Source organism: Maylandia zebra, linkage group LG17, assembly GCF_041146795.1.
Source record: "Maylandia zebra isolate NMK-2024a linkage group LG17, Mzebra_GT3a, whole genome shotgun sequence".
Lineage (NCBI taxonomy): Eukaryota > Metazoa > Chordata > Actinopteri > Cichliformes > Cichlidae > Maylandia > Maylandia zebra.
Window position 1 is genome coordinate 34109333 of NC_135183.1, and position 17634 is coordinate 34126966.

The following is a 17634-nucleotide window of genomic DNA, read 5'->3' on the forward strand; positions in this document are numbered from 1 at the left end:
TGCAGCAAGTTCAAATGAAGTTAAATAACCACTTTAATGACAACTAAAGTGGTTAGTTGTCTTATGTTTTCAACTTATTGTTTTATATTATTACTTAATTTTTATTTCTGGTTTTGTTGTGATTTTTATCTGTGAAAAGTGCTATATAAATAAATTTATTTACTTAACTAGTTCAGTAGCAGATTTGAGATTTCATTTCTCTCATTTTTTATGACTATATCAATAGCCGCTCGTTCTTGAAACAAGACGAGACTGAGCGTGTTGTTGTTAAATAACAAACCAAAGAGAATAAATTCCACTCAATCGAAATCTTGTGTGTCAAAGCAGAATGATAACATCACCTTATTCCATTGATTAGAACAGATTTTCTGATTGCACAACCAAACTGCCCATGCGCGAGGCTCAGAAAAGTTCAAACAGCAGATTTTTTGAGTTGCTTAATCATTCAGTGCATGATTGTACATGCCACCTTAGACCTGTGCACGGGAAAGCCATTATTTTTTTAACTTACATAAGGGAAATTATTTGTATCTAAATCCAGCGCTTTAAAACTGAGGAAAACATTTCAAAGTAACCGGAGAGCAAAGAGACTGTCAACATGTGATGTGCACCCCGAGGTTCCACAGTAAAAGGTGAAATAAGCTCCAGCTCCTCCGTGACACTGAATTAAATATGCAGTTAAGATGGCAGAAGGATGGATAAAAATGGGACTCTGACACAGCAATGTTGAACCAGTGTTATATCATAGGCCACATACACACATGTTATTTGGGCTGGACCAGTTGAAATTCCCCCTTTCCATCAGTGGAAAGACATTTAGCTAAACATTTAATCCCTGAGATGTCTTAGTATAAGAAAAAAAGTGTTGAATATGTTAAATTACAGAAAAAGCTCTGGTAGCTATTACTGTACTGTATGCGATTACGGTAGCTATGGAAAAAAAACACAAGCAAACTTAAATTTCTATAGTGGATAAACAGGAACTTTTGTCATTTTATCGGTTACATATCATTTGGGTGTAGTATGAATGGAAAAAGGGGAGGTCTTTATCCAAAGAAAAAGCTGTAAACGTTATGAAAATACAGTTAAAAGTTCAAAAGTACTTGCTTATAATTTCCAAAGCGCTCATTGGGCTAGATTTGAGTCTTTGCCAGGCCAGTTCTGGCCCCCTGGCCTCATGACACCCTTGCTCTAAAGTCTCTCTAAAGAGACATTTCGCACAGGGTTATGTTTTAGTCAAAAGCAAGCTCAGGAACCTTGTTGATACTTTTCAACCACAAAGAGCTTGTAACATGTGGTAAAAAAATAATTGGACGTTAATGCTTTTTTTTAAACTCAATTTAATGATGACATAAATGAGCTGGGATTATTTTGTAACATGTACCTTTTCCGAAAGTGAAGAAAGACATTATTATTTCATTGACTGCATGATATAAAAATAATATGACTCAATAATAATTACAGCTCATCTTTACTGTCCCTTTTTCCTTTTTACACTTTGATCATACACAGCAGGTCTGAGTGACAGGCAGGGCTATTTAAACAACATCCCCGCTTTCGCTTAGGCTGGTTTGAGTTTCTCCATCGCTAGTGCACTCCGAGCTCTGCTGTAGCCGCTCGAGTTTGCGCGCCCCTCCGAGTGACACCTCCACCCCGGAGACGTTTACATCCAGCAGGTTCTGCAGGTGTTTGATATAGTCAATGGCCGCTCGCAGCGTCTCCACTTTGCTGAGCCGTTTGTCGTCGAACTCGTGAGGCAGGTGCTCCCGGAGGCGCGCGTAACCCTCGTTTACGCAGCGTACTCGGTGCCGTTCCCGTTCGTTCCTTTTCCGGATAAACGCGGGCTCGAAAGAGTAATCGCACACACCGAGGGGTCCGTGAAAGGGGATGTAGGAGAATCGTCTGCAGGGTAATCTCTGTCCGTGCACGGGGTCAAAGTAGGCGTCCAGGTGGCAGGGCAGTCCGAGGCGAAGCGCGTCTTGACGGTGCGCTCCGCTGTTGTCCATGGAGATGCCGTGGAGAGCCAGCGGACGGACGAGTGAAATGTGCTCCATCATCCCCTGACTGTGGTAAGCCATTCTGCTGAAATAACAAGAAAAAATACATTTTTTATCATAAAGTCAGAGGGTATTACATCGATTCAAACCATCCAGCACCAAATGAATCGTTTCAACTCACCTCGTCAGAGCCTCCTCACAACAACCATCACTGGTGTGTGCGCGAGTTTCCTTCTGAATTTTGCAGATGAAACGTGTTATCTTTAAAAAAAAGAAAAGAAAAGAAAAGAAAAGAAAACAACAACAAAGTCGGCTGCCCTCGATGTAGTCAGTGACAGCTTGTTTGTTGGGGGTTTTGAGGCTGCTGACATGGGTGGGTGTGATCCTGGGCGGAGATGAATCCATGTAGCTTTTCTCAACAAGATAAAATTGTTTACACAACGTTTTCTTCCTTCCGCTAACAGTGTGAAGCAGTTCTCAGCAGGACAAAAAAAGATTGGAAAATTTTATTGGCTTATAAGTAATTTTCATTGTAAGTTATTCAACAATTAGCCTTATGGATGTTGATTAGGATTTATTTGGTGTATTTTGGGATAAAATATCCCAAAGTCATCTATCTTTGTTTTCTTTTTTCTTTTTCAACAATGATAATAGATGACTTTTGCAAGGGACTGTATGTCCTTGAAATCCTAATCCAACAACAAAATATGAGTTGAAGGTAGCATTTGTACGTAAAACCATCATGAAACATCATAACATGAAGTTATTTGTTCCACATGATAGCATTCAATCTTTCAGTGCCAAAAAATTGAAACTTATCACCAACTGGTAGTAAAAGCACACACACTCCTCAATGTCACAGCAGAGGAGTGTAAGATTAACTTCAAGTTTATCTGACAAATCAGTAAATCAAGAACTAGACTGGAGCAGCAAGAAGAAAAATCACAACCTAAACAAACCCCATAGAATTAGATAATTAAAATATTACCTTTTATAGTATTTTTTATTTAAAAGAATAAGAATATGTCTCTTAGAATAGTGAAGAATCTAAATAAGCTTTTACTAAACAGTAAAAATACAAGAACTTTTCTGTCATTTCATTGTCTACTATTTACCTACTTTAGTGTATGAGTGGCTGTATGTGTGCGTGGGGGGGGGCGTTCTTTATTAGCAGGAACAGCTGGAAATCTTATAAAAATGCAATTAAAAGAACAAAACTTTATACCCTCCACCATATCTTCCGTCCAGCGTACCAGACTGGAGTCTTTGCCGGGCCGATTCGGGCCCCGGGCCCTATGTTTGACACCTCCGAACTACAGCCTCTTTGCCGTGTTCGTACTCACCAACATCATTCCCTGGACAGCTAAACAAGCACCAAAGGAAACAAAATAAAGCAAATAAGCGTTTCCTAGTTACATTTTTCACTAAGAAACACCGCACAGATTTATAAAAACATTAAATAGTAAATATTAAAAACTAAAGGTAAATTAGGAGGAGGTTATCCCTCTTACTGACCTGTGATCAGCCGACGCGCCTCCATCCTTCTATGCTACGGCGCATGCGCCGGGAGGCAGTACTGTCATGGCCCAGGTCATGGAGGTATTGTGTTGGTATGTTGTTGTTTTCACGGCTTTTCCTTTTAAAATCCTCAACGTTTCAGCAACAAAGCAACACTTACGGACGTATCGAGTTACACGTGTAATACTGCCCAGCAGAAACCGCTCGAACAAAGCTAACAGTGCGGCCAGTCCGGAGATGTTGGGCTAACTAGCTAGCTAGTTGCAAAGCTTTTTTATTTTCTTTAAAAAAAATCTGATAACGTTGACTTTAGTTTTAGCTTCTTTGTCAGTGTCATGCGCTTTAAGTTTATTTCAAGCCTACTGTCTTTAATTCGCAGGGACAGACATGTAGGAGCACCACTCAGATGTACACGGCTACTGCAGGACCTCAGTTGTTAAATTCAGGTAAGTTTGTACTTAATCTGTGTGCACATTGTGTGCTTTCTGTTTATTACTAAACGCTTCCCTTCAGAAAAAAAGACGGTCGCGAGGTTGGTACAATAACCTTCTCACCCCCTCACCCTCCCAAAATGTGCTTACTTGTGTATGTTAGCTAGCTTTCTGGCTAAACGCTCAGGTTGCCTCTGATGTTGACTCTCCAGGATGAATGACATGAACCTCAGTCCTGTGGGCATGGACCAGCTCAGCGTGTCCTCAGTGAGTGCCAGCCACCTGGGTCTGCCCACCTCCCCCACGCACAATCCCATTCCCACTCCAGGTATGGAACACGCTGCTTCCTGCTCTTAATGCTGTAGCTGGGAACACATTAGACCGACCTGGTGATCTGTGATGGTCCACACATTTTGTCCTTTATAAACAAAACATACTCACTCCAGCTATTCTGCTTTTAATTCTGATTTCTGGAAGACCCAATAAGGAGAAAAAGTCACAAAGCATATTGTAATAATTATTTCTTATTGTTAAACAAAGTTATAATTATAAGAAATTTAGTTTGTTTTCTAACTGATACTTGTAAAATACTGACTCGTCATCAGAAGTTACACTTGCACTTAGATTTTTGTTAATGAAGGTATCAAGCTTGAAAGCATCCTGACAATCCTCACATATTTACATATATTTACAATATGGGTTGTGTAGAGGCCTGCTCAGACTCGTGGGGCATACATGACTGTGTCCAGATTTCTGTTGTCAGTGTTAACCCGGTTTCATGTACTAATCAAACAGCTATTGACAGTTATTTTTCACTTTATAGCTGGTGTATAAAATGTTTTTGTTTGCAGATAGATCATATTTTTCATTTGCATATTATTCTTTCTTGTCTCAAGTGTCAGTGTGTATTTACCTGTTCTTTGGTTTGGGAGTTTAGGTATGCCAGTGGCCATCCCCAGTCTGGGTCCTTCCCTTGGTTCTCTCCCTTCAGCCTTGTCTCTGATGCTCCCCATGGGTCCACTGAGTGATAGAGGGGTGATGTGCGGCCTGCCTGAAAGGAATTACTCCTTGCCCCCTCCACCATACCCTCACCTGGAAAGCAGCTACTTCCGACACATACTGCCAGGTGGGTTAAGGTTTCTCAGAACACTCATCTAGAGGCGAGGGCAATGTTTAATTTAAGTTGTATATCCCACACGGTCTCTGTGTTTGGTCTACAGGTATTCTGTCCTACCTGGCAGACCGTCCTCCACCTCAGTATATTCATCCCAGCAGCCTTAACATGGATGGGACCCTGTCTGTGCCCAGTAACAATTCCTCAGGTCTGGATCCCTATAGTGGCCCTGGAGGCCCACTGGAGCAGGGCCTGGTGCCCATGGACTCCAGACAAGTTAGTGGTCAGGCAGACCTTCACCAGACAGGTGCTCATGAGCTGGACTCTACAGGGCTTGCCATGGAGTCACGTGTCAGCAGTCCCATGTCTCCTGAGCGGATGGGGGAGGAATTGGCCTCAATGGATGGAGTCGGAGTAGTGCCGGTGCCTGACACCCAGCAGCAGCTCGGAGGGGGAAGGCAGCCCCAGCCTCACGAGGGCCTGACAGGGGTGGACTCTTCTGGTGGGGTGATGCCCCTGCATGGACCCCCTGTGCTCGAATTGCCAGTGGTAATGGAACAGGATCACATGGGGGGGCGAGTGGGCAACTCGGGGGGAGGGGGAGCAGGGGGACTTGGGGAGCAACTCCACACGAACGGGGAGCTGAACTCAGGCGTAGTAAGTGTGGTACTCACCGGCTCCATGGCCAACCAGAACCAGCTGGAGCCTGTGTCTCTGCATGGACACTCTGGGATGGGGCTGGAGGCCGTTAACGTGTCCCCCATCACTGCTGAGGTTTCTCTGGGGCCGGAAAACAACCTGGTGCTGGTGAACTCGACGCTGCAGCTCGAGGATTCCTCTTCCAACAAGGAGAACATGGTCAATGCTTACAGCATCTGTGAGTTTTTAACTTCAAGTCTCCTATCCAAGTAAAATCGATAGCTTATGGAGAAATCTTTAAAGCTAATGTGCATTTTTGTTTTAGGGTGCACACTGTGTGAGTGCTCATATACCTCAGACTGTCCTGAGCATGGCCCAGTCACTTTCATCCCAGATGCTCCCATCCAAAGCCGGGCTCGCCTCTCTCTCCCGCGTCCGCTGTGCCTGCGTATCTCTGTTGCCGACGAACCGCTCGGTAAGAAAAGAAACTTGATTATTAATGAGGACAGACCTCAGATGTTACTCTAAGCTCATGTTTAAATGTGCATGTGGTTGCACTCATAGGAGTTTTTGCACGGGACGTCATTCCACCAAGGACCTGTTTTGGACCAATGGTTGGCCAGCATTGTAGCAACGTGGACCTCTCTGATTGGCCGGAAAAGGACACACCTCAAATATGGAAGGTTAATCTTGTGGCCCTTTGTTAGGAGTGCAGTTGCCACATTCAATACAAAACCACGATGAAAGCATGGGAACGCATGATAAACAAGTTTTTCTGTCACAGATGTACCACAACAACGTGCTAGAGTTCTGCATCGTGACAACAGATGAGAACGAATGCAATTGGATGATGTTCGTCCGCAAAGCTCGGTGAATGCTCGTGTTTTTATATGCCATTGTTGCCTACATTACCCACAATGCAAATTAAAATTAACACGTTTTTGTTTGTGTGTCCAGGACACATGAAGAGCAGAATCTGGTGGCGTACCCTGCTAACGGTAAACTCTTCTTCTGCACAACCACTGAGATCCACCCGGACCAGGAGCTGCTCTTCTATTACAGCAGAGACTACTGCAGGCTGATGGGTGAGCGGACATGACTAAATATGTCTAACCCTCTGTATAAATTTAAGGAACCCTCATTTAGTACGAGTGTGAGTAAACAGCTGGACCCATTGTCTGACCCTACATTGGTGCAGTGGGTCCTAGGTACCTCCTGGTACACAATAATCATATGGTGAGAGTATGCAGGCAGTTCCTGGAGGATGAAGGAATAGATGCCATTGACAGGCCCACATTCTCAACTCTCTAACTTCCTTTTCTTTGGTTCTCAGGTGTTACACAGGTACCCGAGGGTCAGATCTGCCAGTGTGGCAAAGAGTGCGCCTCCTTCTCTGACCTTAAGTCTCATCTTGGCAGCCATAACAGTAACCACAGCCATACCCAACCTCCACACAGCCACAGCCCATCACAGCAGGACCACAATCAGCAACAGCAACCACCAACTCAGCAGCAACAGCAACAGGAGCAGCAGCCCCAGCAACACTCTCACCAGGAAGACAAGCTGACAAATGAAACCTCTAGCTCCTCCTCTTCCCCGTGGCCCTGTCACAACCCTGCTGCAGGGCAGACAAACACTGACACCGGCGCCAGCAGCGGGGGCGGCAGTGATAGAAACTCTGATAACATTACCTCCAGGGCAAAAGGTCAGGGCCACGTGCGGGAGAAGAAATTCAAATGCAGCATGTGTACTCGGGCGTTCATTACATCCACTAAACTCAAGGTGCACTTCATGGGCCATGTGGGGATGAAACCTCACAAGTGCGAGTACTGTAGCAAAGCCTTCAGCGACCCCAGCAACCTCAGGATGCACCTGAAAATTCACACAGGTAGGTACAGCGTAAATAGTGTAACTTCAGATGCTCGGCACACAGACTGATTAACACATGCACACATGTTTTCGCACTGACAGGTCAGAAGAACTACAGATGCACAGTCTGCGAGAAGTCGTTCACTCAGAAGTCCCACGTGGCGTCGCACATGCTCATCCACACCGGGGCGGAGAAGCTCAAGTGTGACCTCTGCGATCGAGCGTTCATCAGGAAACACGACCTGAAGCAGCACATGTTCTCTCACACACAGTGCGTCACTTCATTGCTTTAAAAGTCAACAGATGGATTGTACTCTCAGAATCCAGAGTGTCTAATAGTTGTTTTTAAATCTCCTTCATTTCTCAATGACAGTGAGCGGCGGATTCAGTGCCCAAAGTGCAACAAACACTTCCTCAAGACCAACCACCTGAAGAAGCACATGAACTCTCACGAGGGCCGCCGAGACTTTGTGTGCGAGAAGTGCAACAAAGCCTTCCTCACCAAATACCACCTCACGCGCCACCTCAAGATCTGCAAAGGGCCCAAGACAGAAAGGGGGTCCCGCAAGGAGCAGGACGCTGACGACGAAGACGAGGAGGAGGAGGAGGACGACGACGACGACAGCAGAAGAGGAAGAGAGAGACTGGTTGACTCGGCCAATAGTGAAGACTGCGGTTTAGATGTCGGTGGATATAACTCTGAAAAGTCCCTGTCACCCCCTCACTGACAACACTGTGCCTGTTGAGATGTTTTATTTATTTAAGTTCATAAAACTATCGATGTTTACCTTTCGTTTTTGCCAAATATAACTTTCTGAATATATAATAACATATTTGGCCATCAGTACAATTGAACTGCCACATTTTTGTCTAGTTTCTCACAAGAGCTGCTAAAATAATCTGAGATCTGACTGTATTTTCTTTCCTCTCATGACTCAGGCCTGTGTAATTACTGGTTTTCGGGTTTCATATAAGCTATCATTTATTCATTATTTTTCTCTTAATCTTAATTCTTCAGCTCACTCAGTAATGTGGCTGATAACCTTTTTTTTTGCTACAGAGTAATATGGTAGGCATTTATGGTGCATTATCCCACACTGGGTGTTAAAGTAATGTTGCAGCTTTATACTGTGTAATGCATATTTTAATAAACGAACAACTGTGCTATAGAGCAGACTGATATTTTTTATGTGTCATCTCATTAAGTTGCAAAGAAAATTTGGCAACTTTTTTTCAAAATCCTGCAAATCTGTTAACTCAAGGACATCATCTAGGACTTTCAAATTAACACCATTCGCGCTTTACCGAGAGAGTAAAGGGTAGCACTGCTGATGTCAGCATTTTTTAGTACTGTTAACAAATTGTAGAGCATGTTTTTGTGACGTATGAAGTCGAGCATGCCAGCCAGGAACTAATGGCTTAATTACACTTGAGTGAAACTAGGAATAAAAATAATGAGAACCATCAGTGCTGCCCCTCAGCCTCCTGGTAAATGCACCAGGAAATGATAAATACATTTGAAAGTCTTCTTGAGGATTTCCCCCTTGAGTTATCAGATTTGCAAGATTTTCAGAAAAACGTTACCTTAAGGTCCAGGTCAACAAGATTTTAACACCTCTGAGATTTTTTTAGGTGATGCACCTATGGTATAGATTTGAAAATCCCTAATTGCATTGTTGGGTGTCCATGCTACCCGTCTGCCCGCCTGCCAACAATTCCTCATCAGCCTTCTACAGCGGAGGGGTAAAAGTCTTGTGACTAGGAAAATCGTAGTGTTTGCTTAGTGATTGCACTTTTTTTTAAATTCTGTAACCGACCACTTTAGATTGTAAGGCAATTGTACAGGTTGCCTGGTGGGACGCAACATGTTTCCAAACTGACTGCAATCACTCGCCAGATAATTTATAAATGCAAACTGATTTCGCACACACTGCAATCACTCTGAGCCAGCTACAGCGATTGAGCCCAACTGAGTGCCTATTTCATTCTGAAGTTAAGCAACCATGTCACTATTAGTAGAGGAATTTCAACATTCATACTCCAATTGGAGAGAAAGTTGGGGTTAGTATCTTGCCCAAGAAAATTTGGCATGCAGACTGGAGCAGCCAGGGATTGAACCATCAACCTTCTAATTTGTAGATGTACTTCCTGAGCTACAGCCATCCCTACTTATTGTAAATTCCAGTAAATGCAGACAGTAATAGATTCTTTTTTTAAATTACAGCTAATAACAATATTTCCATAAAAAGAATGGATTTATTTGCCAGCTTGATTTCATTGAATGCAAGCTGATTGAAACCAGACTTACTGCTCTGAAGAGAACTCACTGTGACCTGGTTCCCATCTTTGAAGTAACCACTTCAAAATACCACCTTAAACCATTTGTCCCCTCAGTGACTTCTCACAGTCCAGGCCCTGAGATGGCAAAGCAGCCCAAAACCATGATGCTCCCTCCACCGTGCTCTACAGTGGGAATGAGGCTTTGCAGCTGATGTCCCGTACCGTGTCCCCTCGAAACAGTGTTGTATATTTTTGTTTCTCCGTTTTTTTTAATTTTGTTTTGTTTTGAACAACTCTTCCAGGATTGTTTCTTGAGCTCTTCTTGTAATCTTTACAGGACACCCTCTAAAGACAGTAGCAGCAACAGTCATTTAGCTATCAGCAGTTTTTCTTAATGTGAATTGATGATCATTCTTTTGTTCACTTTTCCACCAATGTGAATCTCTGTACTTCTCATTAAGTGATCAACTACTGGTTGTAACAGATGGCTGCCCCTCCCTGAGCCTGGTTCAGTTTAAGGTTTCATCCTGTTAAAAGTAAATTTGTCTTCCCGCTGTTGCCAACTGCTAACTTGTTGGGGGTTCGTGTGATTGTTGGGATTGTCTTGCTAATAATATAAATATAAATATAAAACACCTTGAGGCAACTAGTTTTGTGAGTTAGTGCTATATAAATTACATTGAAATGAACGTAATTAAAACTGAGACATGGGCTAGTCTCTCAAATTTGTAAGCCTTTATTATAATGAGATTACTTTGCTTCAAGTGTCTTTTGGAGAAGTACTAAACACTATTGCTCACTTATTGCACTTACTCAGTGCATTCAGTAAAGGAAAAAAAAATTAATTTGCTCATGTGGTATCAGTTTAGTCATGTTGTGTCCATCCATTTCAGAGAGTATCTCCAAACATGGAGACATTTCATTTCATAAAGAATCAATGCAGTGATCCAGGTGTATCTATTATTCAACTGTACGTCTACATACAACTGAATATATTCACAGGGTCTCTTACAGTTAGAATATGATTTATTCACGTGCCCAGCAAGCACATTTACAGAAACTAGAAGGTGTTACGGTTCAAATGAAGCCTGGGCATCTTTTTCTGGACTTGCAGTTGTTATTTAATATACTTTTACATTTTAATTAGACAAATAGTGCAGGAACAAATTTGTGGGAATACTTGGATGTTGACATAACCCTAAATGTATCATCAGCAGCAGAGAGCATAAAGTGGTCAAAGTTAAATGATAGTCATGAGGAATTAACAAATGCAGCACATTCAACACGTCAGTCAAGTTATTCAAAAACCTTCCAGTCAGGCTGGTTCACTGCATACAAAGCAAAGAAAAAAATAATGTATCATTTACTATCATTTATTAATTTAAATACATATTTACATGCAAATAACTGTATGATATCCAGTTAAATGTAAGTTTGGGGTGTAATACACGTGTAAGCTTATAGTCAGCAGTTCTTCAGTGCATGGAGTTGACTGAGGAGAGCGTGTTTTTCCTGTTCTAACAAGGATATTTGACAGTTCTTGTTCTTCACCTCCTGTTAAAACATGAAAAATGACAATGTTACACAAAGGGACAAATCATAAGAACGCTGATGCAAAACTTATTCACGTAACTTTATTAAAAGCTCTTAAAGAAGATGTTTCAATATTTAATTAAAATATATTTCTTCTACCTCCTTGAGGGTTGTTTCTTTACCTGAGTCAGTACTGAGTTGTGCCACCGGAGGTCACTGTCTGCCACTGCTTCAAGCAGAGAGGGGTTGCTGCCGGTCATGGCGTTAGGCTCACTCATCACAGAGCCCAGAGAACCGTTCACCCGCTGGATACGAGACCCGAGGAGGCAGGAGCGAGCCTGAGGACAGGCACACAGAACTGTTAGTGGGCTTAGAAACACCCGAATGGATGCCAAGCACAAGTCTCATCTTTATGATTGGTGAGGAATGCTCTCACTAACAGATGAAAATGAAATAGATGCTTAAAATGATGTAATTACAGGAAATGTTTGTCGTTTAGGAATGAGGCTGAAGTCTTGCACAATTTTTCAGATATTGACCACTAAACTTGGACGCTGTGCATGCTAAAATTTATGGTAAGGCCCGATGCAACTTCCATCCTTCAGCCTCGACAATAAGGCAGCCAGTTGTGATTGTGTTACAATGACAAGCCTTTTCAAAGTCAGAAGGAAGTTAAGACTGTAATCATTCATCGTTATTAAACATGACAGCCTCATGTCAGTAAAATCAAAGAGGCCCTTCTCTGTACCTCTGCTCCATCTTCATTTCTGGAGACAAACCCACTTCTGCTTTCAATGCTATCCTGCCAAGCCCTGTTCTCCTCCAGCCGCTGGAGATACCAGAGCCGAGCCTTCTCCAGAATCTCCAGACCAGACCACAGAGCGTCCTTCTCCTTCTCCAGATCCTTCAACCGTTTAATCTGAAACACAAAGAAGCAAAATGAAATGGAAAACTTTGTTTGTGCTGAGTTATATGATAGAACCAGTTTTGGTATGTCCCTGTGTACTAGGCTAACATGTTTGACCTTCAGGTTCATGTATAGAAGCATGTAAACCAGAGGCCCCGAGGCACTGTGTACCAGGCAACACTGAGCAGCAGGTGGCCTTTAGCTCTTTAGTCTATGCCCAGCGGGGTTACAGGCTCTTTAAATAGGCTGAAACAAAGACACACAGTGAGAAACATGACATGTGGCGGTGGGGCTTCATGACTTCAGACCATTAGTCACTGTAATCTCAACGACAGTGAGGCCGAAAACTCTATTCTCTATTTTAGAGTTAATAGTCTAAATTTATTCTGGCTCGGCTGCTGATCGTTAGTAGATTTACTGCTAACAGAAAACTGGTTACACTGATCCTTCAACAGGAAGCTGTGAAGATCGAGCTTGACATGTGGGAATGTGTCACTGGGATGACTGTAGAGTCACGCTACCCCGAATAAAGCAAAGATAGAAATGACTGAACGCAACCTGACTCAACACACGCACTTTATACATACAACGATGCGCATCACCTTTACGTGACAATTCAACTTGTCTGAAAAACACACAGTGAGTGAGTGTGCTGTTCAAATGGAAAACAAATTTAAAAAGCTAGAAGTATTAATGAGACATGCTCTTAATCTGAATATTGCTAACATGACCTCTTAATCCATGGCTGTCAACCTTATGTTATCAGTTTGCCACATATGATTCAGTTATGATAGTTAACCAAAAATGTACATTGTGAAAACATTCAACTCTGAGAGCCTTGAGAAAAAGAGATCAGGTTCAACATTATCTACAAGTTTGTCACATTGAGTCGGCTTACTGTTATCACAAACAAACACTACATTTAAAAAAAAAAGAAAAGAATGGAGAAAGCATATACACCACTGGGCTGGTTAGCTGTTAGTGAGAAAACATGCACATTTGCTCTATAGTTTTCTCTGCTTTCTTGTCTCAAACGTGTTAATGTTTAAAAGAAACAATTAGACTTGCGACTATTTCTATAGGATTGTGCCGTGACCTTAACCCCTAAAATCCACATTTTTCCAGTTAGAAAATGTAAAATTCATGAGAAGTAAAAAACGCGGTGAGCGTGATATTTTATGCTAAACATACTGACATTAGCAGAATATAGTTTCCCTACCACAAGAGAACAACTGCAAAATATCATGGCAATTCCACAGGCAGTATCAAAGATGAAAGTAGTCACCGTGACCTCAGCTGCCATATATGGAAGAAAGGGTGGAGCCCTAATTTATCAAGCTAACTCTAGCTAGCTTGGTCAGAAAGCTGCATTCACAAACTGTTTGGGTGCAGGAATATGTTAATTGAGCCAATTAGTGCTGAGACTAACAAGCCAATTACAGGCAGATGAGTTATTAAAAAGAGAAAACTACCCACACAGGCGCAAACCCTATTTTGTACCAGGCAGTAAATATGCTTTTTAATCTCTAAACTTCAACCTTTGAATGTATGAGTCTGTGGAGATTAACTTCATTTTGGTGCCAGCCTCAAGTGGCAGCTACAGGAACTGCAGTTTTTGCCACTTTTTCAGCTCTGGAGTTTGCCCCTTGGTAGCTAGCACCTATTAAACTTCTCTCCCATGGATAAAAATATAATGGAAGCACTGTTTAAAATATAGTTTTTGTTCTTCACTTTCTTTTTAATTATCGACTGAATGGTGACTGATATCACTGCACAGATATCAGGCTGATCTTATTTTTGATGCCTGGTGTGATTTTCTGATGGTTGTGGTGTGTTGCAGGGTACACCATCAAGACTATAGCTGTAATAGCTAACTATATACTATTTTAATAGTCAATCAATTGTTTTGTTAATTAGGTCATTTGACATCGGTGGCAGGAGGTTGTTACTTATTATTTGGCTCATAAGCGTAAACCTTTTTTTCTTAAATGTTAATAATGCAATAATAGGATAGTTTAGAAATGCTGTCATAACATATTTTATTCAGCAGAGCAGCTTCAACATTTATCTCAGCACTGTTTGCAGCACGTGCAGCAGAGTAGCATTGCAACTGAACAGAGGGTGGTGCATCATCATTATATGAATCCAAAATGTGTCTTTTCAACTAACAAAGCTGTTCCCCAATGGTGTGTCGAGGCACACTTCTGTGCTGTGTGAGGCAAGTCTAGCTGTGTGCTGGAATTCAATAACAGTCAGAACCTATTACTGCTAGACAAAAAGATATGGATGAATTGTTAATCCACTGTTTCAGTACTTTGGAAGCAGTGTTTACCTGAGGCAAATCATACAAAAAAAAAAGCTTTTTGCACAGCTGCCAAAAGTTGGATGTTATTACAGCATGACACATGAAAAACCTGACTGACAGTGAGAGTAGAGAGCCCTGAGCCTGAGCCTGTCAAGTAACTTGAGTAATACTCCACCAAGCAATATAAGGAGGCACTTAGAAACCACAAAATCCTCTTTTGCAAAACTTATCCAGCTTTAAAAATGCTGAATTTTTACCATGCCTTTTTTTTGAAAATGTGCAGATATCATGTTAGGCATATTATTAAAATTGCCTTTGTCCTACAGTGCAATCAAAGAATGAACTGAGGATATCTCGTGTGACACTGAATTAGCTTTATGCAGACATGAAGACTTAAAATTGGACGTTTTTACCTCTTTGAATTTGCCTAAAAAGTTAAAAAAGTTTTTTTTGTCTGTGAGACTACACTTGTGTTTGCTGTCTGTTCAAAGATTAATGAAAAGAATTGTTTAACAATCTCAGTTCTAATCAACAGATAAGATTTCTGACATTTCTGTCCCTGCACTTTAGTTGTTTGTGTTTCTTGGCACTCGTTCCTTGTAGCTTGTAGCTTGTACCGGTTGAACTTACTAGTGAAATATGCTGCCATTTAGCCTAGATAAACTTGTCTCTTTATAAGAATACTGTAAAATAATGAGTAAATGAGTCAAAATCAACACAGAAATGATGGATGTTACATTCCAGAGAAGTGGGAAAAGTCAGGTTATTGCAGGTTGGCCAAATGTACCAAACTAGTGACACTTCCCCAGAGACAGAAGAGTCCATCAAAAGCATGTTTAGTATACAACAGTTTGATCATTCATACAACTCCTAAAAAAACAGGGAGACAAAACAGATGATGTATAGACACACAAATACCACCTCTATCCTCACCCATAGGTAGAAGCGAAGTGCGTCCACGCTGCACAGACTGGTCTTAAGCGGGATGATAACCACAGTGTAGGAGCCAGAGCTGGAGGGACGATAGGCCATGGAGAGCTGATCAGTCACTGACAGCTACTGCTACCCCATACAGCTGGGTTGACCACAAACAACAAACCATAGCTTGCCACTGGCTGACTCAGAATAATACCGCGGGGAGAGAATGAGTGTGCATGAGTGAGAGAGAGAGAGAGAGAGAGAGAGAGAGAGAGAGAGAGAGAGAGAGAAGGCAGGACTGGAAAAAAAAGCAGCACGATACACAGGCGCAGGCAGCATGGTGCCCCCGGGGCGAGGTGATGAAGAATTCCACATGTCACTGACTGGTTGATCGACAACCAGTGACAAAGAGAGGGAGAACCGGGTTGGAGAGGGGGTGAGACTGGCACTGCCGGATCAAATATGAGAGAAAAGACAACAAAAGGTGAAAAAGCACCCAGCAGGAAATATGAAAATGAAGCTGCGGATGGGAGATTTGAGGGGAGGATACAGGTGTGGTTACACACTTATCAGCTCCTGATGTGTTTCCATCAGTGTCATAACAGCAGGGGGGGGGGGAGCTTGTTTATCCCAAATTTACAGCAGAAGGCCAGAGGAGGAAAACAAGGCTGTGTTTCACAAACACTGGATTTTCCAACAAGATACGAAGAAGTTGTCCCTCAGCTCAAGGAAAATCATGCTAATCTGCAGCTAGGTCCAAAGGAAGGGCACGAAATCACTTTCTTGTTAGTTTCAGGTGAGCTTTCTGTCCCAACATGTTGCCTGGAATGTGACATAACCTGAGGATGAGAGATCAAGCACAGAGGTGTGGAGCACTGAATGGAGCTGCTAAACAAACTTGACTATGGCGAGTATAGTTTGGAGTTTGAGAGCAAGTACAGGAGATAGAGACTTCAGTAGGCTCAGTTTATTGACACTAACAGCATTACTATCAGCGCTCAGCTGTTCAGTTAGTCGATGGCAACACAGAAAATCAGCAACACATGTTATTCATTAGGGCCTCAGGCTAAAGTGGCTGTTATGGATCCAACAGCAGCCCTGTTGGAGAGATTTTAGTGCAACTTGTGAGGGAAAAATATATATAGAAAATAAAATCCCCTACTGTGCCCCCTCAGATTGGTTCTACAATTAACCTCTACAACAATGTGTTAAATATATGTTATACTAGCGTTTTGCATCAAGCACAAAACTACCATCAATGAACGGACAAAACCAAACTTTGGAGGTACCCCTCCTGTTTTGTGTGAGGGCGTTTTGTGTTCAAAAGAGAGGTCATTCATTAGCTTGTGCAGCTAAGCTATGGACAAAAGTGCTCCCTTTTAAAGTGGACACGAAACACTACATGCATAAAGGCTAATTTACATCATGGATTCCTGCACGTTATACAGCATCCAGAGGATAGTCTGTGTATTCAAACCCACCTCTGGCGCTGGTGCCCTACCCTCAATTTTAAATGCATATAGACACTGAGGGTTTTCGGGAGGAGCCGTGCTGCTCTCTGGCAGGAAGCATCATGCCCTCCTGTGTTTTAAATGCACTTCTTCACTCACCCCCGTTCTGTTAACCATCAGGGCTGGGCAGCTGGGAGGAAGTGCTGGCCGTCTGGGATTGGGGTCTGGGATGCGGGGCCTCCCTGCTACTGCAGATAAGGAGGCGATCTGCTTTCCTCCACCCCAGAGAGAAGGGTTACATCTCCTGGGTCTGGGTACGGTTTGCCCCTCTGGGGGCAGGGGTACACGGACCTGGGATATAGAGTATGTTTGGGGAGTGTGAATGTGTGTACAGTGTCTATTTATGTTTGTCTCTACGTCGGGTGAGTGCTGAGTATTTGTTCGTGTATATGGGGGTGGGAATGCACGTTTGTGTCTGCGTGCACCTGTTCACCTCCCCTCTCCACACTCTCTGCCAGTGGCTGATGCTCTGAGAGGTCGGTGTGTTGGTGTTTCTTGGTGTTTCTTGGTGTCTGGGGCTGGGCGCTCATGTATGTACTGGCTCACTCCTGATGGCTTCTGGGCCTGAGGCCTGAGAGGGGTCACTGCAACCCTCTGCTCCGTGGCTGCTGG

The 17634-nt window shown here is 42.7% G+C and overlaps 3 protein-coding genes across 5 annotated transcripts; 1 reads left to right on the forward strand and 2 right to left on the reverse strand.

The window, feature by feature from the left end:
• Nucleotides 1–1366: 1366 nt before the first annotated feature.
• Nucleotides 1367–3622, reverse strand: LOC101468601 (achaete-scute homolog 4-like). 3 transcript variants are annotated; one of them, XM_076875822.1, is made up of 4 exons: nt 3513–3622; nt 3223–3360; nt 2179–2231; nt 1367–2082 (listed from the first exon to the last, which is right to left on the reverse strand). In XM_076875822.1, exon 4 carries the CDS (start codon nt 2076–2078, stop codon nt 1539–1541), a length of 540 nt encoding a protein of 179 aa, XP_076731937.1. In that variant the 5' UTR covers nt 2079–2082; nt 2179–2231; nt 3223–3360; nt 3513–3622; the 3' UTR covers nt 1367–1538. The 3 variants fall into 3 exon arrangements, with proteins under 3 accessions (XP_076731937.1, XP_076731936.1, XP_004560876.2); XM_076875821.1 differs by lacking the exons at nt 3223–3360; nt 3513–3622 and having other exon boundaries at nt 1367–2079; nt 2179–3192; XM_004560819.2 differs by lacking the exons at nt 3223–3360; nt 3513–3622 and having other exon boundaries at nt 2179–3190.
• prdm4 (PR domain containing 4) lies at nt 3519–8748 on the forward strand. Its single transcript, XM_004560818.4, has 12 exons — nt 3519–3607; nt 3895–3961; nt 4159–4274; nt 4884–5072; nt 5167–5937; nt 6025–6174; nt 6264–6382; nt 6484–6569; nt 6657–6784; nt 7033–7587; nt 7671–7839; nt 7942–8748. The coding sequence occupies exons 3-12, from the start codon at nt 4160–4162 to the stop codon at nt 8294–8296; spliced, it is 2637 nt and encodes an 878-aa protein (XP_004560875.3). The 5' UTR covers nt 3519–3607; nt 3895–3961; nt 4159; the 3' UTR covers nt 8297–8748.
• Nucleotides 8749–10856: 2108 nt separating this feature from the next.
• LOC101467807 (suppressor APC domain-containing protein 1) lies at nt 10857–15763 on the reverse strand. Its single transcript, XM_004560816.2, has 4 exons — nt 15527–15763; nt 12130–12300; nt 11564–11719; nt 10857–11402 (listed from the first exon to the last, which is right to left on the reverse strand). Exons 1-4 carry the CDS (start codon nt 15623–15625, stop codon nt 11313–11315), a joined length of 516 nt encoding a protein of 171 aa, XP_004560873.2. The 5' UTR covers nt 15626–15763; the 3' UTR covers nt 10857–11312.
• Nucleotides 15764–17634: the final 1871 nt, after the last annotated feature.

Coding starts and splice junctions, on each gene's coding strand:
- LOC101467807 (XM_004560816.2), bottom strand. CDS start 15,625: ATGGCCTATCGTCCCTCCAGCTCTGGCTCCTACACTGTGGTTATCATC. Junction 12,301..15,526: donor CACTTCGCTTCTACCTATGG/GTGAGGATAGAG, acceptor TTTGTGTTTCAG/ATTAAACGGTTGAAGGATCT. Junction 11,403..11,563: donor ACAACTCAGTACTGACTCAG/GTAAAGAAACAA, acceptor ATGTTTTAACAG/GAGGTGAAGAACAAGAACTG.
- LOC101468601 (XM_004560819.2), bottom strand. CDS start 2,402: ATGGATTCATCTCCGCCCAGGATCACACCCACCCATGTCAGCAGCCTC. Junction 2,083..2,178: donor TGTGAGGAGGCTCTGACGAG/GTGAGTTGAAAC, acceptor TTGTTATTTCAG/CAGAATGGCTTACCACAGTC.
- prdm4 (XM_004560818.4), top strand. CDS start 4,160: ATGAATGACATGAACCTCAGTCCTGTGGGCATGGACCAGCTCAGCGTG. Junction 4,275..4,883: donor CAATCCCATTCCCACTCCAG/GTATGGAACACG, acceptor TTGGGAGTTTAG/GTATGCCAGTGGCCATCCCC. Junction 7,588..7,670: donor GCACCTGAAAATTCACACAG/GTAGGTACAGCG, acceptor TCGCACTGACAG/GTCAGAAGAACTACAGATGC.